Genomic DNA, 27,094 nt, shown 5'->3' on the forward strand with positions numbered 1-27,094 from the left:
TTAAAAACCTTTACGTGATCTTCCACGAGGCCTTCCTAAATCTCTTTCCATTTCTTTTTTCAACTGAAACTGCTTGTATCTTTCAGCCATTGAAATTAGCTCTTCGGGAATTACCTGATAAACAATATGGACAATAATTTAATACATCTAACTGACATTTATCTATACTTTATAAATATTTCATTTAAATAGACTGCAAAAGGTTATTATACACTCTATATTTTACATCAAATAAGGTGTCCCACCCACACCCCTCAGTAAACATTGTGACAACTGCTATCAGGACTGTATCCAATAGTTTGTAGAACTATAGAGCTGGAAGTGACTTGGAGATCTAGCCCATCCCCCTGCACAGTGAAGGCTCTGCAATGCAAGATGCAGCTACAGCATCTGTGGCAGATTGCCATCTGGCCTCTGCTTAAATGCCTCCAAGTGATGGAGAATCCAAAATCTCCCGAGGCAATCACTTTCACTGGCTAACAGCCTTTGCTGCTAGGACATTTCTCCTAATGTTTAGCTCAAATCTGTTTCCCTGCAACTTCCAACCATTGCTTCTAGTCCTGCATACTGAAGTAAACAGACAACTCTGCTTTATCTTCTAAATGACAGCCTTTCAGATATTTGAAGACCACTGTCATATCTCACCTTAAATCTTATCTTTTCCAAGCTAAATACACATAGCTCTTTCAACACTTCCTCATAGAACTTGTTTTCTAGACCCCTTACTATCCTGGTTGCTCTTCTCTAGAAATGCTCGTGCTTAAAATGTTGCACTCAGGACTGGACAGAATATTCAAAACGCAGCCTGACTAATGCAGAATAAAGCAGAACTATTATTTCCTGTGACATGAATACTATGCTTCTGTTAATGCAGCCTAAGAATGCATTAGTTTTTAACGCAAAGGTTTTAAGCAGCTGCATCACACCGCTGGCTCATATTCAGCTTCTGATCCACTAAGACACCCAGGTCCTTTTTACATATACTGCTGCAAAGCCACATTTTCCAACATCCTAAAGTTGTGCTTTTGATTGTTTTTATACCTAAATAAAAGACTTTACATATATCTCCATTGAATTTCACCTTGTCAGTTTTAGTTCAGTGTTCCAGTTTGTCAAGATTCTTTTCAATGCTGACTGTTCTAAGATGTTGGCTATCCTTTCTAGCTTTGTGTCATCTGCATATTTAGTAAGCAATCCCTCTTACCTTAATCCAGGTCATGTATAAAAATACTGAACAACACAGTGTTCTAGTTACTCCTGGCAAGGCTTCCTTCCAGAAGAGAGAGCCATTAATGAGCGTCCATTGAGTGGTTCCTATCAGAAGTAATGCCCAACCCACATTTTACCATTCTGTCAATAAGAATATGGGAAACCTTGTCAAAGGGTTTTATGGTCCCCAAACCATAAACATGCACAAGTGCAAATACAATTTGCAAATGCATTAACCTATTATGCATATCTACACCCACACTGTGTATCTTTTAGATATCAGATTAAAGTCTGTTCTGCTTTCCCATACCTCTAATGGTGTGTAATATTTGTGACTCGTTGCTTTTTTGTTTGTAATGGTTTTATCAGCTACAGCTTTTCTGCTTTCCTGATTTTAAATAGATGTTTTTAATTCATATTGTAAGCCACTTCAAGCTATGTACAATAAAGTACACACCTGGAAAATAATTAAAATTAAAATTCTCTATTTCTGAGAAACCATAAGCCTGGAGAAAGGCCAGGGAGAAGTCGAATACCTAGCTTAGATATGATAAACATCACCTGGTTTCCTCTTTCCAGAATGTTAATCAATTCAGATGCAATCCGCCAATCATTCCTAGTCACCAGAGTTATAGCTTCTCCTGTGCGCCTATGGAAAAAGCAACCCTGTCAAGACTGCCAGTATTTCTAGGCTCTGTTTCACCATGCTTGGCTTCAACTAAGATCACTTATAAGCAGGCATTTATTTGTAACCAATTAATACCTACATCTTCATAAACTACAACTTGTAAGGTCAGACATAGCAGGTATACACACACATATTTTACACCCAGTTACTTTATTAAGCAAAATTATGTTTTACCTTTGAGAAAAATTCATCCTGTGCTAAGATTCTTGGACAGCAAAAACAGGGCTCTAGTCATTCCTTATACTACACCAATATCACAACGATCTTCCAATCCTCACAAGACTGAAGTTCTTTGAGGAACTAAGTAGCTTTAATAACTAAGATTATACCACTCTTAATATGTCAGTTTTGAAAACTTCCTTCAAGAATTATATCAGGAGGGAATCTATTTTTGACCATAAGGGCGCAAGTCCTTCAAGAAAACACAAGAAAAAACTCTGCAGAGTAAGATCAGGTGTTCCCCAGAAGGCCACAAGCAGAGCATGGTTGGGTTTGGACATCACTTTAAGCCATGATGGCTAACTAAGCCATGCAGAATAGCTTATTTTGAAAATAAGCTACTGTTATCCCCCACATGATCAGATAAATAAGCTACTGTGTGTAGCTTATTAAAACTACTGTACCCAATCTGAATCATCCCCTGCCCCTGGCTGTCTTCCTGCCAAAGCAGTGGTGCTGTTTCACTCATTGAGAACATCTCAGTAGCCTCTTTTAACTGTTCCACAATATTCCAATGAGAGGGGAGAGGTTTGGGGTAATGTACAGGTACTTAATTCAGTGCTTCCAGCATTGCTCCAACAAGGGAGGGGGTTGGCTCTAAAGTGCTGGAAGTTTGCAGGATCAGGACAAAACTTCATACACAGCCTCCCCTAGTTGGATGCACCACCAGAACCCTGCACAACTACACACAAAGGAGCGAAAGCCCCAGGTGCACCAAAAAGGGGGTGGTGCAAATAAACCCTTGGAAGTTTGCAGGAATGGGACAAAATTTCACACACAGACACCTCCTGTAGAGAAGCACCCGACATACCCACAAAACCCGGCAACACTTTCCCCCGATCCACTCCTTGTGTTTACATCACTGGCAGTAGGATTTGGAACACTGTGGTGTGCTTTTTCGGTCATTCACAAGACCACTAAAGTACAATTGCATATTTCTCTGCATAGACATTGCTAGCATAGGTGATTTAAGATTTTCATAATTGAGGATTTCCCCCCATAGACACTGCTGAAATAGCCCAAGTAAGCTGTATCAATTACACAGAGAACATCCACAAAGAATAGAGCAATGGCAGCAATCTGAACCACTCTTGCCACGTGACTCTATGGCTGTGTTCAGATGTCACTTGAATGCACGATGGGTTAATAACCTACTCACAGCAGTTTATTTTGAAAATAACCTACTCTGATAACCTATCACCCCCCACCCCCACCCCCCACATGAACAGACAAAGTTACTATATGTAGCTTATTTTCTCCTCTCTCTACAGTCCTCCTGCTCGGCTGGGATGGTATCCCAGCTTCCTTTGCATTGAAAAACAAATACCAGCACCCCGAGCTGCCAATTTGCAAAACCATACACTTATCCCCACCCATGTGCACCAGAAGGGAGGGGGAGCTCTAACTCCTTGACAGTCTGATGGAATTTTATATGTGGGGTCTCCTCATGGGGAGCCTCCAAATACTATACTGGATACCTGAACAACTTTTTTTTCACAGAAAAGTCACCCGAAACCAACCCCTGCTACCCTTTCATTTCCTTCCCCTCCCCCGCAACCCCAAAGTCCTAGCCTCCCTCCACCATCACCCTGCCTGATAGCAGCAAAGTAACAACCCAGAAATAAAAGGAAACTGTTTATTGGCATACAGAGTGGCTTGTTTGGATTCTTTTGCTTACTTGGAACTAGGCTTGCGTAATACTGTGTTGAAGCTACTAAGCACCGTCTGCTGCTAGACAGATCTCAGACAGAGAGATTTGCCAGTTGGAGCAGAGCGGCGGCTGCAGTTATGACCACTTTTGCCAAGTGACTCTGTAGGCCATCTTTAAACCACTCTTTAAGCCACTTTGGAGCACCAGGTGACACAATAGCCGTGATGGTTTAAATAACCCTTACTGCAGACTGTGGGTTATCAGAACGGGTTATTTTGGGCAAATAAGCCACCGTGGATTAAAAAATTACCCAACAGACAGCACGGTAACCCATGATGGGTTGAATAAACCACCGTGGTTTATTTAACCCATTGTGGCTTATTGTGTCATCTGAACGCAGTCCATAGGTGAGCAAATTAACCCACAGTGCCCAACTGACAACATAACCTACTGTGGGTTAAAAAAAATCACCATGGCTTATTTAACCCATTATGGGTTATCGTGTTGTCTGAACCCAGGCCATAACTCCACAATATCCCTCCACCTGCCAAGCAACTAGGACTCAGTTACTGCCTCTTCAAAGGAAGTTTACATTTACTTTCATGAGAAATAGCTATTGAAAGACCTATTCTCCATTAATTTGTCTAGTCCCTTTTTAAACAGTTATCTAAGTTAGTAGGCACTGCCACATTTGGTTTATTCTCTAACAATTAATTATCCATTCTATCTACTTCTTTCTGTCTTTTCTGAATCTTTCAATCGACTGCATTGGGTAATCCTGAGTAGGACTGTGCACAAACCCCCCCAACTTGCCTTGGAGTCTGATTTGGGAACTCCAAATTGGCCTTTATTTGGCTTAGGGAGCTTTGGATTTGGTTGAGCTCCAAACTCCCCCCAAAGCAGGTTGGCTGTTGTAGGGTCCCGCGCATGCGCCAAGCAGTCAGGCATGAGACCGGCTGGGAGTCCATTGGACTTCACCCTCCTTGCTCACCCGCAGAACCGCTGCCCTCACCACCCGTGGCACTTAGCCACATGTCCTCGATTAGAGCCGCTATTTTATATGAAGATAAGGGTTCTGAGTTTTTCTAGACGAGTGAGGCAGGAGTGGGAGGGGAAGTAAGTAGTCCAATGGACTGCTGGTCAACCTTGTGGCGGGTGGGGAAGCAGCTCACCACTGCTCCAAATCTATCTGCTTTGGGGTATCTCAGCCTGATCCGGTACCGCTCCAGATTTAGGATGAATCGGCCCGCTTTGGCTTGGAGTCAGGATTCGGCTCCGAGGCTGTGCACAACCCTAATCCTGACTTCTACTATGGGAGATGAAGACAAGTTTACTCAATCCACTTTCTCTATAACATTTATAATTTGATAAACGTCTGATATCCCCTGTAGCAGCTGTTCCTGAGCATTAAGGCTTCTGTTACTGGGCTTGTTATAGTGTGCTGATGAAAAATGGTCCATATACTCTTGCTGATGAAAAATGGTCTATACTCTTTCCACTTTAAGCACATTGTGTTTAAATTCTTTGATAGAAGTACTAGCTTTACTTTTCTTAGAGAAGTTTAAGTTTCATTGCTTTTTTCCTCTGAAGTAAAATATAAACTTTCATCTCAGCCAGTTGGATGGTTCTTAGAGGACACTAGTCCTTCGTAGAGTAGAACCACTGAAATGAGACTTAAGTTAATCACAACTAACTTAAGCTCGATTAATCTCAATGGCTCTACTCTGTAAATAACTAACATTCAACACTACCCATTATGATTGGATGTCTCTCTCCTCTGCCTCTCAAATAAAAACAATGTCCACCTATCAGATGCAGGCCATGTAAAACATGCTGGAGAAAATACTAGTATTCTAACAGAGGCATTCCAGAATTCTAACTCACTTTCTGAACATTCAACTTACCCTGCTCTTCCAGTACGGCCTACTCTATGAACATATTCTTCAATGTTGCGAGGAAAGTCAAAATTAAAAACATGAGTGATATCTTGCACATCAAGCCCACGGGAGGCTAAGTCAGTTGCTATCAGTATACGAACTCTGCCTACAAGAAGCACAATGAAAAGTAAACTGATAGCTCACAAAATACATGCATCTAGACTTGACAGAGTTTTGACTTTAATGGAGAAATGTGTAACTTTTATTTTATATTAGAATACACTCTGTGCATATGACTGAATAGACCTTTATTTTGAAAACTGCTTTTTTCTTTGTTTTTGTACTACTTTACATTATGAAACAAAACAAAATGCATAAACATCATTTATTTTTCGAAAGCTTATGTAGTACTCAGAACCACCTTGTAAATACAGCTTAATCATAACAGGATGCTTATTTTTCTGCAAAACATTTGAAACTAGCAATAACAGAGGCAGATGCCAGATAATGTTCCACAGACTGTTTGCTCAATGTCCTTTTAAGATGGCTGGTTGTATAGCACCTCTGAACCTACTCCATTTCAATGACTTCCTTGTTATGTTTTGTTACAGACAATTCTGATCAATTGCAAGTTTACCTTTCTTGAAGTCCTCCAAAGCCTGTTCTCGATCACATTGTTCTCTATTGCCATGTAAGGACTGAACTGGAATTCCCTGAAGACCAAAATCACTTGATAGATCGTCAGCACTGATTAGAAAAATTAAAAACAAAACAAACACAGAGGAATGGAAAGTTGAGTGCTTACCGTGAAGTTCCATTCCGATTTGGTGCACAGGAGACATCCATTATGGGTTAACTCCTCCCACTCCCCAGGACAGGCAAGGAACATGTGACCAAGAGCTTTTTGCCTTGGTCCTGGCCTCTGTGGCTCCTCCCAGAACCGCCAGTTATTTTCTAGCCAAGCATTTGGACAGAATAACTACTGAGGAGCTGTTAATGCAGTAATTCAAAAGCAGACGGTAGAGAAGGAAAAGGAGAGAAAAAAACCCTCTCTGGGAATTGGCATCCTCCATGAGAAACATTGTAACAAATGCTAGTATCAATAGGGATGGTCAGCCTGCCAGAGGGAGCGGTATGGCTGTCTCCTGCGCACCGAATTGGAATGGAACTTCACGGTAAGTACCCAATTTTCCATTCCCATCCAGTGCGAGGAGACATCCATTATGGAATGTACAAAAACTACTACTCCCATAAGGTGGGCCCCAAAATAGGCTCACACTATGATTGAGGTAACACCTGTTACAAGTTCATCCAAATTCTATCCGATAATGCTTTACAATATTTACTTGTACCTAAATTTCTATTAGATCCTCTATAATTACTTGTCCTTTTAATCGTTAAATGTATGCTTAGTCCTTTTGTATGTAACTTTTGCGGAAACGGTCTATTGACTGCAATAAAATTGTTGTTGTTGTTAACAAAGAGGGGGAGGTGGGATGGAGTGGCAGATAGGTTAACAGAGTACAATAAAGCTTTCATGTACCTAAAAACAGCACTCGAAAGCCTGGGGGGCTGGGGATCTGCTCGTGGCAAGAAGAAGATGGAAAAGGAAAGTTTCTTAGTGCAATTTCCTGTTCTCTTTGTCTTCTGGAGGGCATTCTGTACTTCTGGGTTAGCCCCTCCCTCTAGATGGTAGACAGTGTCCAATAGTGTTGATCCTCTCAGGGGGAGGGGCTAACCCAGACTAGACCTGTAAAAGCGTAACCCATCATGCCAGCACTTCAAAGCTTTTCAATGCGCCATAAGTGCTCAGGGATAGAAAAGCCTGAAAAAGTAAATCTAGAACCAAGAAACACTGAAAAACCCACCAATCAAGTTGGGTTAAGGAGAAACTAACCCAGGAATGCATGCCTATCTCACCATATATATCCCAAAGGCTGAAGCCCTAAGAGAGTTAATCACACCACTGCAGTGGAAAAAGGGTGGGCAGAATGAACTCCAGAAGATACTAAGAACATGGATCCACAGCAAGAAACTTCCTGCTTTCCTGTATCTTTTGGAGGGCATTCCATATTTCTGGGATGTAAGAAAACAAGTCCCGCTCTACATCAAGTCTGCAGCAGAACAACTCAGGCAGCACTTACATAAGAAAAGACATCCACCTAATAATATTTGGCAAAGGTATGCAAGGGAGCTCACATAGCTTCCTGGCAAATTTCCTCCACAGAAGCTTGCCATCAGAAGGCAGTTGTCACCTGCCTAAGGTATGCACTACCAAGGCACCTTCTAAATGGTGCTCGTTTCTGATGTTCCCACTGTGTGATCTTTTTCCTTTCTCCAATACACTGAGAGTGGTCTCTATGTCTAAGTTAATGGAAGAAGATAGGGGATGCAAAAGGAGATGGCTGGCTACCGCTGCTTTAGCGAAACAGACAAAAATATGATTGGGCCTCCAATGTGACGTTAGGATCTTGAGATAATAACCTTGTCTACTGTCTCATGAAGTAGAAGCAATCTTGATTTAGATCACCCCTCCCAATATAACTTAAGATGGAATCTGATTCCAAGGGGGAGGAGTATCACAAAGGTCAAACAATGGTCTGCACCCATTTCTCAATTATTCAGAGCATATGAACAACTGTTAAAAGCCATAGTATAAAATTTAAGCCACATTTTTAAATCAGCACCAGACTGTGCTGATTTGTTTTAACTGTGCATATTTATTGTTTTATACTGTATGCTTTTATCTATACACCGCTCTGAGATCTTAATGATATAGGGCGGGATAAAAATGTTTTAAATAAATAAATAAATAAATAAATTTAAATGAATTAATAGCTGAGGGTTGAAGATATCCTTTGCATACGAACAAATTCATTTCCTGGCTTCTCCAATAAAATAGTCAGGGAGTAGTTGATAGGAAAAGTGACCTTGGCTGGAGACTCACTGCTAGAGAAAACAGTACTGGGCTAGATGGACCAATGATCTGACTCAGTATAAGGCAGCTTTATATATTCAAGTCATATTTCTTAATAGTGAAGCACAAGTATAGGTAGTAACCCAGACTGTTGTATTAGGTTTCTACTACATACACAAGCTTCTTTCCCACAAAAATGATGACTTTGTCTTCAGATTTCATCGTGTCGATGAAGTAACGTGTGAAAGCTCTTTTTTCTTCTTCCGGAATAATAACAATCTTCTGCTCTATTGTATTTACTGCCTGTAAGTGCAAGTTTAATAAAAGAAAAGCTTAAAGTTTAAATCTCTGATATCAAACTTTATCAAAATTTCACATGAGAATAGTATACGCTGAGTTATATAAGACTTCCAGACAAGGCTTTTCCTTTGCTTCTTCCATCTTTTTTCTTAACATGAAAAACCTTCTAGGGAAGAAAAGAATAGCTGCACAATGCCTCTGAACTGTTAGCATAAGGACCCCTCCATCTGGAAGCAGCCACAGTGGAGGCTGTTTGCACCCAGTGTTAGCGTAACAATTACAGAATCCTAGATTTTATGCATGCAGACTTTGAACACGCCAGCTAGAACTGGCTGTCAACTACAAATCCCTACATATTTTCTTGGGGAGAAGGCCATTTAAATAATGGTGCTGCTTTATAGTTAACACCCATGTGCAACTAAGAAAGAACCAGGTAACTGTCACCTCTTTCATAAAATCAGTTATCTTGACTGTTACCAGACTACTGATCTACTGATCTAGACTGCAAATCACAAACCAGAGAATCCAGATTTAAACGTACATATTTCCATAACCTCTAGTGGGACTGAAACAAATTAAATTCAAGTATTCACCCTTTAATCCACTGGAGGAAATTAGGCACTCAAGGTTACATGATCAAACAAAACTGATGTGAAGCAACCAAGGCATCAGCTCAGCAGGCTTAAAGCTGCAGTTTTGTACATGACAACAGATTGCAGCCTTTTGTTTCCTGGGTCCCTGAAAGCAGTACCAGTTTCCAAGGAGTTACAAAATTAGCAGATAGAGTAACTGCCCCAAATACAATGCCTCTAGTATGTTTTGATACAAATAAGTAACAAGATTGAAAAAATAATGCAACTTTTAGCTAAGAAAACCCACTTTGCCAACCAGAATACCATTTCTGGACTCTGAAAGATGTGAAGTAGCAGTGTTTGACACTATAATAGTGATGAGTTGAATGGAAGAGTTAATAAAGAATTCAAAGCTCAGGGAACAAAATAGTTATTGACATGGTTCCCATGATCAAAACAGCCCACCGTGGGTTGTTTACGCTACAGCTGGCTGCACACAAGATTTGCATATTCAACCCAGGGATCCAAGAAGCCATGAGTTTACATGGTCCCTGGGTTTGCACATGACAAGTAGCGGCCAGGCATTGACTATCCAAATCCCATGTGCAGCCCACCAGCTTAAATAACTCACGGTTATTTAACTATTTAAATGTATCCATGCGCCTGAGGCGCCAACGCGATCAAATGATCGCTAGAAAAGAGAGAAAGGCAGAAGAATAACTATATATTTTTTTATATATATATAGGCAAAGAAGAGAGAAAAAAAGGGAGAAGAATACGAAGAAAAAGTCAGTGGTAAGTAGTAGGATAAAGGAGAAACTGGAGAGAACACGGTTTCTTGGTCTGTGCACAATGGCGGACGACGAAGAACTGAGGGAAGGGCAGGAACCCCGTGGACATGCGCGGTAGCGTGGGGGAGGGGGGTTCCCGCCCAAAAACGTTTCCCTAAGCTATTGGAGATTCCGGTCTGGTCTCTGCGCAGGCGCAAAGCCCATATGTGTGATGCATATGGGCTTTGCGCCCATATGTGTGATGCATAGAGACCACGATGAAGAACCAGCCCACTTAGTAAGAGAAGGAGAGGGGAGTGAGAGAAACACCACCATCTAGACTACATCTATCTACAGCTGGAGACCTGGATCAGACTGTGACCTGGTTTGTACAACACGACAGCCCACCGTGGCTTAACATACCTGCAGGGGCTGTCATATTGTGCTGGGTTTTCACACATGAGACAATAGCCCCCATGGCTGTCATGATGTGCAAACAGGCCCAGTATTTTTTTCACAAAGTGCTACAAGAAAGCAAGACTACGTCTTCTTGCTTCACCTAATGAGCGCCCTTCTGAGACCTCCAAACACATACGCATGGGCATAACATTGGAACATGGTGTACATCTTTAAAATCCAATGAGTATGAACCCATAGCACATCCAGTAGGCAGGAAGATATGATGATGCTTTCCCACTATGCATAGGAAAAATGTAGGAGAAATTATCCATCTGGACAAAATTCCACCCTTTCCACTTCAGTTTTTTGTTTCTTCCCACTTTGACAATAATTAAAAGATATTGTTTCAAAAAAAGTTACTCAGCTACTTTGAAACTGACAAGTATAATGACATCCATTTCATGCACAAATCTCTCTCCCTCAGGTAGAGAAAAATAAGCCTGTGGAACTAATTTATAACATAAACTGAAAGTAAAATGTCTATTTCAGAACTTGTTCAAAGACTTTATGCATTACTTTACACTTTATGATTCTGGCTGGGATATTAATAATTATTTTATTTTGTTATTACATTTATATCCTGTCTTTTTCATCTCGCAAGGAACCCAAGGTGCTCACATATTTTGTGTTGTTATGCCTCGTGATACAAGCATATCTAAGTTTTGCACACAAATCAAGACTAGATAAGTTTTTGTCTAAGCTAATTATCTCATTATCCCAAAACAATAATACAACCAAAAGCAAAATGCAACTCACCGCTAAATCAAGAGTACCAACATACACAATCATAGGTTCTTTCAAATATGTTTTTGCAAGACGGCGGACACCATCTGGCCATGTGGCACTGGAGGAATGAAAGGGGAAGTCATTTTGAAATATTTCAATCCTATTACCATCCCTCATTCTGATTTTCTTGCTGTTTCCACCCCAAATATCAAGCCAGTTTCAACTGAAGTTTGCTACTTTCCATTTCAACTTAAATTGTTCTGTGGAAGCATTATTTATTTATTTATTACATTTTTATACCGCCCAATAGCCGAAGCTCTCCGGGCGGTTCACAAAAATTATTTATCCTGTCAATTATATCTTATTGTGTTGACTTCCCATTTTTCCTCCAAGAAGCTCAAGGTAGCATACATGATTCCCATTTTCATCCCTATTTTATCCTTACAATTTAATACTGAGAGATGTGGACTGGCCCATGGTACAGAGTGAGCTTCCTAGCTGAGTGTAGATGTGAACAGTCTACACTCCTAGCTGAGTGTAGATGGGTCTCTTTGTTCGAGTCCAACATTCTACATTGCACTGGCCCTTCTTGTGTGGTTGTATGTATATGCCACCCCTAGCCATTTTCTAATTTTATGCTCAAATTCTGAATATTTTTCGGCACACAAAGTGCTCAGTGATCCACTCATATAAAAAGAAACCAAGACATTTCTATCCTCCATCCTCACAAATCTTTTATACAGGTTAAAGGACTAAAGATTAATTTGGATACAGCAAAAGGGATAATTTCAAAATGCGCTATTACTTACAGTTCACCTTATCAGGGTGAAGGGAACTGACCCTCAAAATATGAATTGTTATAATCGATTTTGAGCTTGCAGATCGAAAGGGGAAATTTTTAGTTGGCATAAATTTCCATTCTTTACTGAGTCCACAGGGAAATCTTTATGACTAGGAAAGTACCTCCTGGTGAGGAAACAATTTCACCAGGAGATGCTTCCCATCCTCCTATATTAGAATTGGAAGGAAAATCCCAGTTCCTATATATATATGAGCACATAACTGGAAAGATGTAAATTGTGAGCCATCTTTCCATGTATGCCTATCAGATAAGGCTAGCCTCAATAATAGTGTGTAGGCTGCCCTCTGGACTCCCAGAATGACAGGTATTTATGTTAAGTTTTCTTTTCTCTCTTAAGAGTCTTAGGGGAGGGGCAGTCTTTTCAACTGGGATGAACAAAAGCAGTAACATACCTAGGGTGGGGTTCCCTAGGTTTCTTAGAATCCTCTAAACAAATACTGCCTCCGGCTCCACAGAAGACCTGTGGTCCGCTTTATAGTGCTTGAAGGTCTATACCAATATTCTGATTGCTAATTTAAAACAACCAGTTTGCTGTTTTTAAAAATATTTCAAGACATTCACACACACACACACACACACACCATGCATCAAATCAGCATTAATTCCAATCCAGTGCCTTTCAAATCAATCATTTATCTGACTAGAGGTGCTCAGGGAAATGTTGCCCCCACCCCACAAAGATTTTTTGAAGACACAGATTGTGCCGGTCCAATGTCAGAAGTTCTTACCACAGGCAACTTTAGGGCTTTCCTTAATATGTGCTAGTCCTATTCCTTGGGATGCCCAGGGTTAAGTCAAAAGATAGAAAGGACCAAGTCTTGAGATAGATAAAAGAATTAACTCTTGAGAGAAGGGTAGTATCAGGTCTGACTACTACTATATTTTTAAGAAAAAATGCACAGCTTTTTGCTGGCAGACAGTGCCCAATTCTGTCACAAGATAAGTACATCAGCAGAACCTTCTTCAGAGTAATTTCCTAAGGGTTCAAAGGGAGGGACCCTAAATCCCCAATTTAAATTCTGTAAGGGAAGCCTATGGACCAGGAAGGATTCATCAACACAGTCCTTTTTAAGGATCTCATATAATGGAGATCTGCCAAAATTCTTTTCTCCCCCACAAGCCAGCATCTTTATTTAAAGCCAAAGTCTCACAGGGTAATTGGTACTCCTTCCATTGGACACGCTGCAAAGAAGGAACACTAGGTGAAAGCTGATCTAAGACAACCTTAACTTCAGATCTATCTGGGTGCATGCAGATAGTTCCTGGTAAAATCTCTTGATCATAGACATTAATAACAGAGTTCCACCTGGAAGAAAGAAGGGTGGACATCATCTATTTCAAATAGCCCTAGTTTTTTAGCACTCGCTACTCAGCCTTCATGTGACTAGGTGGAATAGGCCTGGGTGTGGGTGCAGTTCTGAACTCTGGAACAGAAAAACCCTCTTCATACATTTCTTAAGAGGCAGGTAGCGAGTGGTTCAAAAGAGGATTTTGTTATTCGACAGAGCCACAGGCAAACTGCAATAGGGTGTTGGTGAAACAATGGCTGGATGAAGGCTAGACAGCTCTTTCATAAAATGTTTCTCCATGTAGGTGAAAAAAACAGAATTATCAATCCAACATGGTTAGCGGAAATTGCTGCTAAATAAACTGATGAAATCGACATAGAGATAACAAAAAATAATAATAAAAAATTAACACTACAGACAGAAGACAGGTATTTCTAATAACTGCTATAGCAAAGTGCAAGTATTTCCCCCATTCAGGCATCTAGGGACTGATGGGCTGATTGAAGGACTGATGGCCTCTGAAAATGGTTCTAAGCTGAACAATCCGTGCTATCAGGCCCAGGCTGCAAAGGTTCAGGTGGAAGACCATTTGAAGGGCCAGCCAATGTCCAAGAGTTGCATCAGCATTGCAAACCATGGCTTACTATGTCACCAAGGAATGACAACTATGCAGTGCATTCGGTCCCAAGTGACTTTCACCACTGTGCATGTGAGACTGGTACAAGAACTCCTAAGCAGTCCTGGCCTTGACCTCTTTGATAATTTAACCCATCTCCAACACCCTGGGGGGTTGCCTGCTGCCTTTTGAGGGTAGGGGAAACTGGAGTATTCAGCCTGGCTCGCATGTCTCAGACCTTTGAATCATAGATCTGCTGCTTCATACAACAGGGAACAAGCTGCATATACTGTTTCAGGAGCTACAGCTTATGCATCAGACTAATCTTAGTGCCACTTGCCATGTGCCTCCCAGGTCTGTCTGCTGCTATTTCTTCCTGCCTTTCCAGCCACTGGAAAAGGGGAAGCATGAGAGACCATCCCAAGGATTGTGTCTGCTGTTGTGCCTTTTCTTGCCCAATGTCCACAATCTGTCTCCTGATGTGGAAAGATGGAACAAACACGGGACTCTTAGAGCTTCAGCCATCCCAGCTTAGGGGAAATGAGAACTGGAAACTTGGAGGGGACAAACTAGGAATGGAACTTTGCTTTACTGCTTAAAGCTTTTTAAGATTTGTAACTCTCATTCGTCTCTCTAACATAAATCTTGACTCTGGCAGTGGGAATGGGTAGGGAGCACTGAGAAAAGGGAAATAAAAATTAAACAATAAAAATTAAGAAAAGGGAAGACAGAGCTTGGAGGTACTCTGAAACAATCCTGCTTCCTAGCTGCAAGAAAAGGCCAGTTTTGGAGAGTGGGGAGCCCATCCTCCTGATGATCAGAAGGCTGACCCCGTCTCCCAACCAGGTAGAGGATTTCCTCAGTCACAAATTTATTTATTTTATTTTATTTTATATTGCACTCTGGACTAAGAGAGAAAATGGAATAAATATACGATAAATATACTTCCAAAAATAATTCCATGAGATAGGAAGCATTTTCCCAATACATATACTCTAGGACCATTGGAATCCAAAGAACCCTTATTTTTATTAAAGGAATTGTCAAGGTTGTTGCAACATCAACATCCCACATTGGATTTGAAAGGGTAAGCAATGAGGCATTTAAACGGTTAAAGCAGACAAGATTAACAAGATTTTGAATACTTGGTGTTTGCACTATTGGGATTCATATTCATCTAAGTTGATGGAAATTTGTCATTCAACGCACAACTGCTGCTACTGACAATGAATAATGCTAATAGCAGTCAAATACCTTGTCAATTCCAAATCTCACACTATTTAATTATTATTCATAAATCTAAGAAATCAATCAATTTACTGCTCTGCAATTTATATCTGGCATAAATAAGGGTGCTATTGCTTACAGAAAGGAACCCCTTCCTTAGAATTATTATTCTGAACTGATGCAAACCCCAGCCTCATTAGATCAAGAGAAATAATAAAGCTCTAGCAGCTGATTTCTATAACTCAATGTAAATTAGAAATAAATTCTATTACATACTTCTTTTCTACAATTTTCAAAGGCAGTTTACTGAAAGGACAATATTTCCCTGATAGTTGCATGCTAGCCAGTTTGCTAATTTTACTATCCTTCATACATTAAAAGTTAGTTTGTGCAAACCAATTCTTGCAATGCATCAAGCTATATCTTCTGCCCAGAATTCTACTAGATTGCTGGAGTAATCAAAATTCCCATATTTTGATGATTCATTTAATGATACTTGTTAGTTGACTTTCTACCCAAAATGTACAGAGTAAATTGAATATTTTTTTTCAAATGAAACTATTGCCATTAAAAAACATATTTACCTGGTCATAACTGTTTGCCTGTCAGGACGTATATCTAACAAAATCTTCATTATTTGAGGCTCAAATCCCATATCCAGCATTCTATCAGCTTCATCCAACACCTGTGAAAAACAATGGATAAATATTGGTGACTCCATTGTTATAAATTATTTAATTTCTGAAACTGCCCATCAAAATATTGTATTTCAATACTATTATCTATTTAAAAATTAATCTTTATGTAAGTGCTTTCTGCTCACGTATGGGATGAAGTGGTGGTGGTGGATCCTGTTCAACGATTCCTGAGAACACTTCTCTGTGATTACTTAACACAACAAAACATTTTCCATTCCAAAGGCACCTTGTCCTAACAAGGTCTCCACTGCTACTAAACATAAGGGTGTTATAGAAATGTAATAAATGCTTAAACTATTCTCAATAATTCTGAACCCTTATTCTTCATACGACAGCTAGTCATGCCTTCCATCCCTCTTCATTGTCTTCTAGTAACAGTGCTAACCCATGGGTATCTACCCATTTAACAATGGCTACTTCCATTGTAACAGTTGACAAGGCTGTTTTTATTAGCTACAACATGGTGGACTAACAGTGAATCCACACATATATAGATAGGCCCACTCAGGCCTCTTGTTTGTACATGGTCTACATACAAAAAAAAATCCAGCTCTTGTAGGCTAAATCATGGGATCATTATTTTACCTTGGGTCTGTTCAGACAACACACTAAGCCATGGTTAGGGCGTAACCGTTTTGCACCAATTTGGTTAGTGAGCACATTTAAACATTGGTTATGTAGCCACCATGGTTAGGAATGGTTCACACAACACACTAAGCCATTTTAGCTCAAAATGCTTAAAAATCATAGCTTAGCATGTCATCTGATCAGGGCCATTATCTGGGAATAAACCTTTTTAGTAGTTGACTTTAATCCTACATTGGATTTTTGTGCAAATACTTGCCATATGAAAGACATCCACACATGGAGATTTGGCAAGCCTAGAGGTGGCACAGAACTTGCAATGAGCGTGATGGTCAGCCTGACCACATTCCTCCACCATGAGTAGCTAGTATATTAGTCAGAACCAGCCCATTAGGTGTAATATCGAGCATAATGTTTTAGACTTTTTTGTTTCTTTTCCCCATCCTCTGCTTTATGTACCATCAACTCCGATGAAGAGTTATGGAGAACTTGACAGTTTGCAACTCTTTTGTAGCACAGGAACACAAGAAGCTGCTTTAGACTGAGACTATTGGCCCATCTAGTCCAGTATTGCTGACATTGATTGGTAATGGCTTTCCAGGATTTCAGGCAGCATGTTTCCTAGGCCTACCTGGAGATGCTGGAGATTGAACCTGGGACTTCTGCATGTTAGAGCATGTGCTCTACCCAAGCTACGGTCCCTCCAGCATTTTAGTTGGTTCTAATAAAGATATTGGCCAAGACCTTAGCTAGACCTAAGGTTTATCCCAGGATCGTCCCTGCCTGCTCCCGGGATATCCTGTGTGTCATTTACATGAACAGTCACGATCCCAGGATAAACCTTAGGTCTAGCTAAGGCCCTAGTGTGGATTTTGATATTCAAGCTATCCTAACCTATCTTATGGGGCTCTGCAGTCACATTTTTCACTCCCAGAGTCAGGGGTTGGAACAGGTTAGGAGATTTTAATTAATAACACCAAAATATGTCTTTAAACGTAAGTACAGTTAACCTGACATGCGTACAGTATTTTCTATATGCTAATACCAATCTCAAGATGAATGCTTGCGTTTATGTTGCTAACACTGTGCACACCCAGCATGCTTGGAGTGATGAGGTTTGCAGAAATCTTTCAGAAAAAAACTCCAAGGGGGCAAAAACCTCAAAATAGCTCAGTGACGGCGGAGCATGTTTAGTGGGTCCAGAATTCAGACTGTTGGGAATGGGGAATTGAAAGCTGATAGGGAGGGGGATGGAATCCTGGAAGACTTAGCTAGTTGGCTGGGACACTCCACAGGAACACTCCACACTGCAGTGTTTTTGTTGTTGGTCCCATTTGTATCTACTAATAGCAGTATAGGAGAAATGATCTGTCGGTCCTTATGCAGCTGAAATGGCACCATCCACATAAAAGATGGAGGTATCAGCAGGATTGCAAAAGTACAAAAAAAGTTAGAACCACTTTCTGCCCCAAAACATCAGAATAAGGACTGAGCATGTCTACTGGCCATGGAATGCTGACTGTCCAAGAGGGGGTACAAAAAAATGGGGGGGGGGTTAAAAACAGGAGAGAGGAATAGAATGAGGAAACCTGGAAGAGGGCAGTGAACAGGAACAGTTGAGACTGCAACATTTTGCTGTCGGTCACTTTATTAACTCCCAGCCTAATACGACATGTTGACTACTTGCCAAGTATGTTATGCTCCTCAGATTTATGAAGTTGTTCATCTGAAGGTCGTTCAATCTACCAGGAGTAGCAATAACGATGTCCACACCTTTGGTAACCATGCTGATCTGCCCTTTTCGATCTCCACCACCATATATGCAAATGCTACAAAGTGTCCAATATTTTAGTGTTGTAAATTAAATCTGAACCAGTATACTCTTGCACATCTTAATATTTTACAAATTTTCCAGTAAAACGTTGCACAATTTATTTTTTCGTCAATGAGTTATGCGAACAAAAATTCAACAGCCCTTGGTGAAAACTGTTTAAGTATCTCTATATTGTTACGAACTGTAATGTTGATGTTTGTCCTAAACAACATATGAATGGATTTAGAAATGAGTCTTTTAAATCAGGTGTACAATTTTTAATATTGAACATAAGAAAGCTAACAGGAAGTGGCAAATAATATTAGAGAATATTGCATCTTCTGTAATCCATGTATCATCTGCCATACTATCAGCAATTCTTAGATATTAAGTAGTAATCAACCAGCAATGAGATGGTGAGAATAATGATAATGGTGAGAAGATAATGATGGGAAGGTAAAATCTATTCAGATAATAGCTTAAACCTTTTGAGTAAGCGGAGCATTCCACAGAGATTCAGATGAATACAACTATAGTATAGCTGGATTGTGTAAACACTACCTTTTAATCCCTTTATAAGAATATTTTGAGCACTCTGCCTCAACTTGAAGAGCCAATTCTCGAGTTGGAGTCAGAACCAACATACCTGGTCCACCACGTTTTTCTCTAGGTCTGCAAGAAAGTTTAATGTGGTTTAGATAGCACTTATGCAGGAAACACAAAAAAGACAATGGGTGTGTTTGGATGATCACACAGGAGAAAGAAGCCATCACAGTTTCTTTCCTCACCTCCAGCCGCCATTTGTGTAATCCCCACGATGTAGTGTGGGTGGGCATGTCATCCAAACCTGGAGGGAGTGGCTTCATAGCGAACTTGCAACCCCGTGCCGGGTTTGAACAAGACACCAGCCTGCGTTGCATCATGGGACATTATGCAAGTGGTGGCCACGCCCGGTTGTCGTTTTTTTAAAGCCAAAATGGCTTTTTCCCCCTGCATGATGATTCAAGCCCAGTCGATGCATCAATTGACCAAGGAAAGAATAGAGGACTACCCAAGACATTTTCAATTATTCACATCATTAACTTGGGAATGAAGTTAACTCTAGGGGACAGGATAACCACTACTATTTGGCTTGCAAAGAAATTTCATTCAACTTTGGCTAGAACCACATTAAGGTACACTCCTAAGCATAATTAAGTCTCCCCAAAAGGCCCCAAAGTATATATCACTTAGAAAATTATTATATGGCATTTAATAGCTGCCCATGTTCCATGGCAATTCAAAACGAATAACCAAGATTCATATTTATCTAGGGTGGGTAGGCAGAATGGATGTACATGCATTACAATACCCAGGTGCTTGCAGGCCAATATGAGAGAAATGGCAGGCCTACTAGGGTGGAGTGTCACTTGGAGAAATAATCTAGTAGAGTGGATACCACCTGCAGGTTGTTAACTGGGCCTCAGCATACGAACTGGACATTTTGCTTTGTGGATATATGAAGTAATGTTCAGACTGATTTGTTTAATTCATATGAAAATATTATGAACCTTATTTGTAATATTCGTATTTAAATTTTTTACTGCTGCATACTTCATCACTACTAAAAACATTTCCAGCTTTTACCAGATTATTATTATTATTATTAATATTTATTCGTATCCCGCCTTTTGCCCAATACTGGGCCTTAGTAATATACTCAATATTAACAATGCAATAGTCACAAGTGACAATAGATAAACGTTTCTGTCCTCTTGCACTGCATGACAAAGATTTCTTGTCTTTTGCACTGCATGACTCTTCTAACAAAAGTTGTTAAATCTTATAGTCTGGATTTCTTACCTAATTTCAACAGATTTAACAACAACCCACCACACAAAGAATTCAAGAAGTATAATCTTGTCTAGTTCTTACATTGGCTGTAAATCCAAATGAATGAATCCAGGCATTATATAAGCCAACGTCTTTCCAGTACCAGTCTGTGCTATTCCAATGAGATCGAATCCTTGAAGTATGATTGGCCAAGCCTGTGACTAAAATAAGCAGTAATACTATGAAGGGACTGAAATTTAAACAGAACAATTTCTACAATATTCAGAAATAAAACTAAGATACCTGAATTGGGGTAGGCTTCTGAAAGCCAACTTTCCTTATATTTGCCATGACGTCAGGATAATGCTTAAAAGCATCTTCAAATTTACAGATAGGATTAGGAATACAACGCTTTTCACCATCTTTCAAGTCATTACATGTGATATTATTGTTTTCTTTCCTTTAAAAAAGATCAAGAGATAATGTTATACCATCAACAGGAAAAATAGATCTGCCCCTTAAAGGCAAAGTAAAAACTATCTAAAGAACCATGCCATTTCCATTTTGCTATGAGCGACATATAAAGTCTATGCCACAGGACTAAAGCAGAACCGACACATCTTAACATAAATCAAAGCCAATCAGAGAGGTTACTGTCTTTAAACTCTCCATTGGTAGATGGAATCAAATGTACCCCAACAGTGCTAAAAAGTTCTCTTGAAATGATCCTACCCAAACACAATTGACACCTGAGGCCTTCCACCAAGAGAGGCTTGGAAGTTGACAAGGGAAAGAGAGCCTTCTCAATGATGTCCCCCTCCTCTTTATTATGGAACCATCTCTGTAATGAGGCTTACCTGGCACCAACACTCATCTTTTCAGGTTAAGACTGCCCTCTACTCCTAAGTATTTAATGGCATATGATGGGGCATTTATGTCAGCTCTCCTTATCAGGTCTAGAATCTTATTGAAATTGTGTTTAACTGTTTAAATTCTTCTCATTTTTTAATGTTAAAAATGTTATACTGTTTTATTATTTTATAGTTGTAGTTTGTAATTTCTGTGAATCACCTAGAGAGCTTTGGCTATTGGGTCATCATCATTGATATTATATGTAACTCTTCCATGTTCCAGGTATTCTTTAACCATGATGAGCTTTAAATTGTCATGTGATGCTTCAGCTCACCCCCACCTGTAACTTTAGTGAAAAATTGATGTTTATTCTTACAGCTTTTGGGGTCAATTCTACTCCTCTTGGAATGACTGAGAAAACTTTAAAAAACATGCACGTAAGATGCTAGGGCTCAAAGTGACCAGGCAAAATACTATTTAATTTAATTACTCTTCCAGTCTACAGATACATAGACCCAAACCTGTTCTTTCCCATTCTTGTGAGAAAGGAGAGTAGAGGGCGAAAAAACAGTACTTTATATATTTCATAGAAGATAACTATTACTTTTCTAAGCATCACTACAAATAGTATTAGGGATGAATAGCACTCTACAAGTTTAAAAATCCAAGGGTTTTATTTGTATGGCTTTCTTAATACATCTGATCCCAAACTGGATTTTCCTATCAACAGAGTGTTAAAATAATTCCTCTAGAGCTTCACCAACATCAGCCATAACAAAGTCCCAAAGCAGTTTTAAGATCCTTTTCTTCACAAGCATGAGAATATTTTACGTAACAATTAAGGGCTTTTCATGATAGCAAACCATGGTTTGCAGTGAGTGTATACTTGCCAGAGAGCTGCAGCCAATCCTTGCTCTCTGATGTGCACCTGTATGATAGATGTATTTTCAAAATGAGTAAAGTCTCATTCATATAAAACATTTTTTGGTGCGCATCTAAGTAATGGCTCTAAGTGAACCCAAATTCATGAAAATTCCCTTAGAAGTGTTTTATGGCTACAGACACAATTTTTGTATATTACAAGCTATGCAATAATTTTATAAATCTCCCTATACCCCACAGGAAAGAGGGCTCAATGCAAGGGATACAAGCCTATCTACAGAATATAGTACCTGTCTTGTGTGAAGTGTGAACTGTCCATCCTGGCTCTATGGTAAACTTCTGAATAGACCTACGATTTTGTAGATATTCCCACATCCCACTCTCTTAGTACAATCCACTCAAAGCAATATAACATTCCAATATATGACACATTCTAATTCTTACCTCCACCTATCAGCTTCTTCTTGTGACATAGAAGCAATCTTTGGCGATTCTTTATAAAAATATTTTTCAATTGGAGGTAAATCTGGTAAAATTAAAGGGAAAATAAGCTGTCATGATATTCCCATTATGAGTATTTACTCATAATTAGAGCAGATAAGCAGTTTGAAGCTTATGTCTATGGTAGACAACCCCCTCCCATTTTCCAAAATGAGCTCTATTCTCATGTCAAGCTTTTCAGCTTTCTTACCATTACAAGCAAGTAATTTTATTGTGTGGAAGACCAACACAGTTCAAATGAGGCTTCCAAGGAACTGTTGCAGATATGAATCTACATTAAATATAAATGTATGGATCTCTCAAAGGAGTGCAACCAATACTTTATGGACATTTTTAAATTACTTTATATGCTTTTACTTTTAAATTACTTTTAGAAGCCATAGCATGAATATGGACATTCATTTTTCCATGTTCAGCTTTGGAAAGTTTCACTAAACCGAAGAACAGAAACAAAAGCCCTGCAACCATAAAACAAAATTTGATCTTGCTCACTGGTTTATACAACAGAGTTTAGCACTAATCTTTAAACTTACCAACAGTAAAAATGCAATTTGGATGAGGGACAGTCTTATGAATCATGCACTACTTTTCTCCAGATTCATATCTAAGGATTTTAAAACCACCTCAAGCACATCAAGGTGTTTTGAACCCACTGCTCTGATCTTATTGATACTTGCAGAAGGTTATTTCATATTTCTTGCTCACAGATATCTCTGGACTTTTCTTTCTAGTATCCGTCACAGTGACCAATTATGCCCATGTGTTGCAAGATGTCTGTGTAGCGCAGAGCTGTAATTTGTGTACTTGTGCCTCCTCTGTGGAGTGAGTATTAGGTTTTGTAGTGGTAGTTTCAAACTGGTGCATGAAGTATGGCTGGTCCATGTAGGATTCCATCTTGTGTTGCCATAAAGGAAGGGCTTCTCTTTACTTTCTTTAAGTGCTACCTCAGTATCAAACATCATTTTTGCAACATGACTGTATTGACACAATGGCTTTTGTAGCAGATCCTGTATGCTTTTTATTTTAAACTGACTCCAGATCAGGCAAGTTCTAATAAATTTAGCAAAACCAATAGGTGCATACGTGCTTGCAATACAATTTAGAAATTCTTTAGGAAAGTAGGTAACTTGGACAACCAACAACATACAATTCAATTAAAAAACTGTTACACTAACCAGCCCATTTCATAATTTCATATTTAGCATTATTTTCTCGAAGGGAAGCCCAATTAATGGACTGTTTCGGATTACTGTATCCAGACTTCAGAAATCCAGAACGACTTTCATTGTGGCTAGTGGTTCCAGCATCTTGGTGTTTAAAGGAATCTGCTAAAACAAAACAATGTTCTGATTTGCTAAAACATTTTGATATCAGGCTAATATGAAGTTCAAATTATATGGGAGTGGGGTGTTCAGATTAAAAGTTTAATTAGAGTCACATAACAGTTTCATTTCATCTCTATCTAAAGACAAACAATCTGAACCAAGACCAATTTAATTTTGGAGACATGAATTGCTCTGAAAATCCTTAATCTACTCTTATTCCATGTATCTCCTACAAGTTTTCAGTTCATAAATGCCTCAGTAGCACAGTAGCGAACTACAGTCTGGATTTTAAACAAGCAGGATAAGCCTGCAGATGAAGTTTAAATATAAATACATACCAAGTTTTAGATTCTTACCTTTAATACACCTTTCTCCTGCACTGCTTTGACTGCACCTCTCAATGAGATCATCAATCAGCATTTTGGCTTTCATTTGCTTATCATTTCCACCAAATATCTTTATTTCAGCTTCATAATTTCCCCTGACAACCTAAATAAAAGGTTTTAATTTAGCATAAGAATCAAATTATAGAATAAGTACTATAATATTCCTTCCTGAGCTCGTCTTCCTGGACTTTTAAAACTTGCCACGTACAAATAGTGTTTTCAAACCCTCTCAATTTGGAGATAGAAGCAAACATGTGAGGTGTAAAATTTTCCATTTCTAAAAATGCATTAGGCAGTATCCAATACAGCCCACAACAGGAAGTAAGAAAATTGAAACAATCAGAAATGCTCATTTCTAGAGCAGGGCTGGTTGGCAGATCTTGTAGAAGGGAGCTCTGCTGATCTGTCCTGTTCTGAAAATAAACGTTTCTGGGGTTGCCTTAGTAAGCGCTGGCTTCCTAAGGATACTGTATACTGTTTTTATATTTTTTGATGGCTTTAAATTTTGTACACTTTTTTTAATGTCCAGTTTTTTAACTTTTGTAAACCGCCCAGAGAGCTTCGGCTATGGGGCGGTATATAAATTTAATAAATAAGTAATGCTAGCGGCAGATTCCACTGGCACAAAAAAACAATGGGAGCGCAGCAGCAGTATAGGATACTGCCCATTGTTTCATAAAATTAATTAGTAATGTAGAGAAGGGAGAGAATACAAGTAAATTTGGCAGTTTCAAAATTATAATAAACTTCTTCCCAGATAATTTTCAAGTCTTGTCCAGGACATTCTATCAATGTGCGGTAAAGGAGCAAGATTGTGGCTGCTGGCCTTTGTGCATATATTAGTATTTTTATTTTTTTAAATTTAGTCAAGCATCACCACACCGAATTAATAGCATGAGCTTAATTATATATTTGAAGTTTTCTCCCAGATCCTGTTACAGTACAATCCTATTCATATATCCTTAGAATTCATATATCCCCACTGTGTTCAATAAGACTTATTTCCAAATGAGTGTGCATAGGATTGCTGCCTTAGTAGTTTCCTGCATTTTCAGAATACCGGGACTGAATATAGAATTGAGGTGTCTCCCTCAGCAACTGTTTATAATGTGACAAGAAAATCTGAGCGAAGATTTTTTTAAAGGAAGATTAAGATGAAAACCTCACCTGTATTTTACAACCTGAGGATTCCTCAAGCTCTTTTATTTTAGTGCCACCTCGACCTGTTGTAAAAGTAAATTTTGTAAAAGTAAATTTTACTGATGTAAAAACAAACCACGTCAAGGGAGGAATGGGGATACCATAGCTCCCAGTAGTGTAGAAAGGGACAACAGTTACGAAGTACCACCACCACTCCTTACATCCTTCTCAGCCTGATCCAGGTAACTCACAGACCTTACAGGCCTCTCCTAGAGCTTAAGAAATAAGGGTCAAAAGTGACACCCGCTATTTCAAGCCCTAAGCCTGAAATTTTAAACAGTAACAAAACTAACACGAGAGAGGGTCATTTCTGAAGTGGGCCCACACATCTAGAATAAGTTGCCATTATGGGTTTGCCAAGCCCATTGCAGGCTTTTAAGAAGGCGCTGAAAACCTACTATTTTACTTGGCCTTCCCGGTATGTTCACTGTTGCTAACCCTGTTCAGATGACATACTGAACCACGGTGGTTAAGCACTTTGAGCTTGAAACATGATTTGAGCTTGAAACATGATTTAGCATGTTGTGTTAACCAATCTTAACTATAACCATGGTTTAAACACACTCGCTAACCATTTGCTGCAAAAGGGTTAGCAGCCTAACCATGGCTTAGAGTGTTGTCTGAACAGGCTCAATAATACACAGCTTCTTCTCCCAGCTCCAATCCTGTGAGATGTGTTGCAAATGCAGATAAATTTGTAGGTTTTCCCCACCAACATACACACCTCGTATAAACGTACAGCATTGTCACTCCAAGGCACTCTAAATCACTTTAACAGTAATGATTTCTGTCAGTTTTATCTTTCCTCCCTGACCGGGTTTCATTTTGTATTTTATCTACCGGATTGCAAATAATTATTTTAGATTATAAGGCTGCAATCCTATACACACTTACTTGGGAGTAAGTCCCAGTGACCTCACTGAACCCAACTTCTGAGTAAATATGTCCGAGATTGTACAGCAAACTTCCTTGAGCTCTCTGGTAGAAAAGCAGTGTGAGAGTATAAAATTTCTAATTTTAGAAACCTGTAGAATGCATTTCTGAATGTGTCATCACAACAGCCCTGCGAGGTTGTAAGGCATTATTTGCTGCCTAGGTCATACATGTTTAACATTATTATCTACACTGGGCTCCCATCCTGTGCAGCCTTACCCCTTCCAGGCTGAGACTACAATTCTAAGCACGTTTACTGCAGAGCGTGCCCCGTTGAACTCGATGGGACTGCTTACTACGTTGCACATACTCCTTTCCCAGAGAGACAAGGAAGCCCCGTGCTTCAATATCCCTCCCTCCGGTACCGCAGGGGAACGTCGCACACGCGGGCAGCGGCTGCTACCTATGAGCGTGCCGACGAGAGCGTTATCCAGGTGGAAGCACAAGGGCGGCGAGCTCGCGCGCTCCCTCTCTCCTCCTCTGAAGGACCCGCGGGCTCGATACTCCAAGGGCCCGGACTGCCAAGACTCGCGGTCTGACGCCGGCCGCGAACCCCATTTACTCCCGACGCCGACGCCACCCCTTTCCTCCTTGTCTTCGCCCGTAGCTCGGTTCCTACAAGCCGGCGGGAGAGGAGCAGTCGCCGGGCGCCACTCGACCAAAGACGGTTTGGAGGCGGTCCGGCCGGGCTCGTCCTCGTCGCTGTCTGCCTCCCAGTCAGACAT

The 27,094-nt window shown here is 39.8% G+C and overlaps 1 protein-coding gene across 1 annotated transcript; it reads right to left on the minus strand.

Annotated features, from left to right (window-relative positions):
• Positions 1 to 27,094, minus strand: DDX43 (DEAD-box helicase 43). Its single transcript, XM_063125801.1, has 16 exons — positions 26,773 to 27,094; positions 25,404 to 25,459; positions 24,207 to 24,339; positions 23,701 to 23,850; positions 22,469 to 22,550; positions 20,594 to 20,750; positions 20,393 to 20,511; positions 19,040 to 19,150; positions 18,353 to 18,494; positions 15,967 to 16,067; positions 11,419 to 11,506; positions 8,737 to 8,864; positions 6,282 to 6,391; positions 5,672 to 5,810; positions 1,771 to 1,858; positions 1 to 114 (listed from the first exon to the last, which is right to left on the minus strand). Exons 1-16 carry the CDS (start codon positions 27,092 to 27,094, stop codon positions 1 to 3), a joined length of 2,040 nt encoding a protein of 679 aa, XP_062981871.1.

This window comes from Elgaria multicarinata, chromosome 4, assembly GCF_023053635.1.
Source record: "Elgaria multicarinata webbii isolate HBS135686 ecotype San Diego chromosome 4, rElgMul1.1.pri, whole genome shotgun sequence".
Taxonomy (NCBI): Eukaryota; Metazoa; Chordata; class Lepidosauria; order Squamata; family Anguidae; genus Elgaria; species Elgaria multicarinata.

Coding starts and splice junctions, on each gene's coding strand:
- DDX43 (XM_063125801.1), bottom strand. CDS start 27,094: ATGTCTGACTGGGAGGCAGACAGCGACGAGGACGAGCCCGGCCGGACC. Junction 23,851..24,206: donor AGGAGAAAGGTGTATTAAAG/GTAAGAATCTAA, acceptor TTGTTTTAGCAG/ATTCCTTTAAACACCAAGAT. Junction 20,751..22,468: donor GAAGAAGCTGATAGGTGGAG/GTAAGAATTAGA, acceptor TCTTTTTTAAAG/GAAAGAAAACAATAATATCA.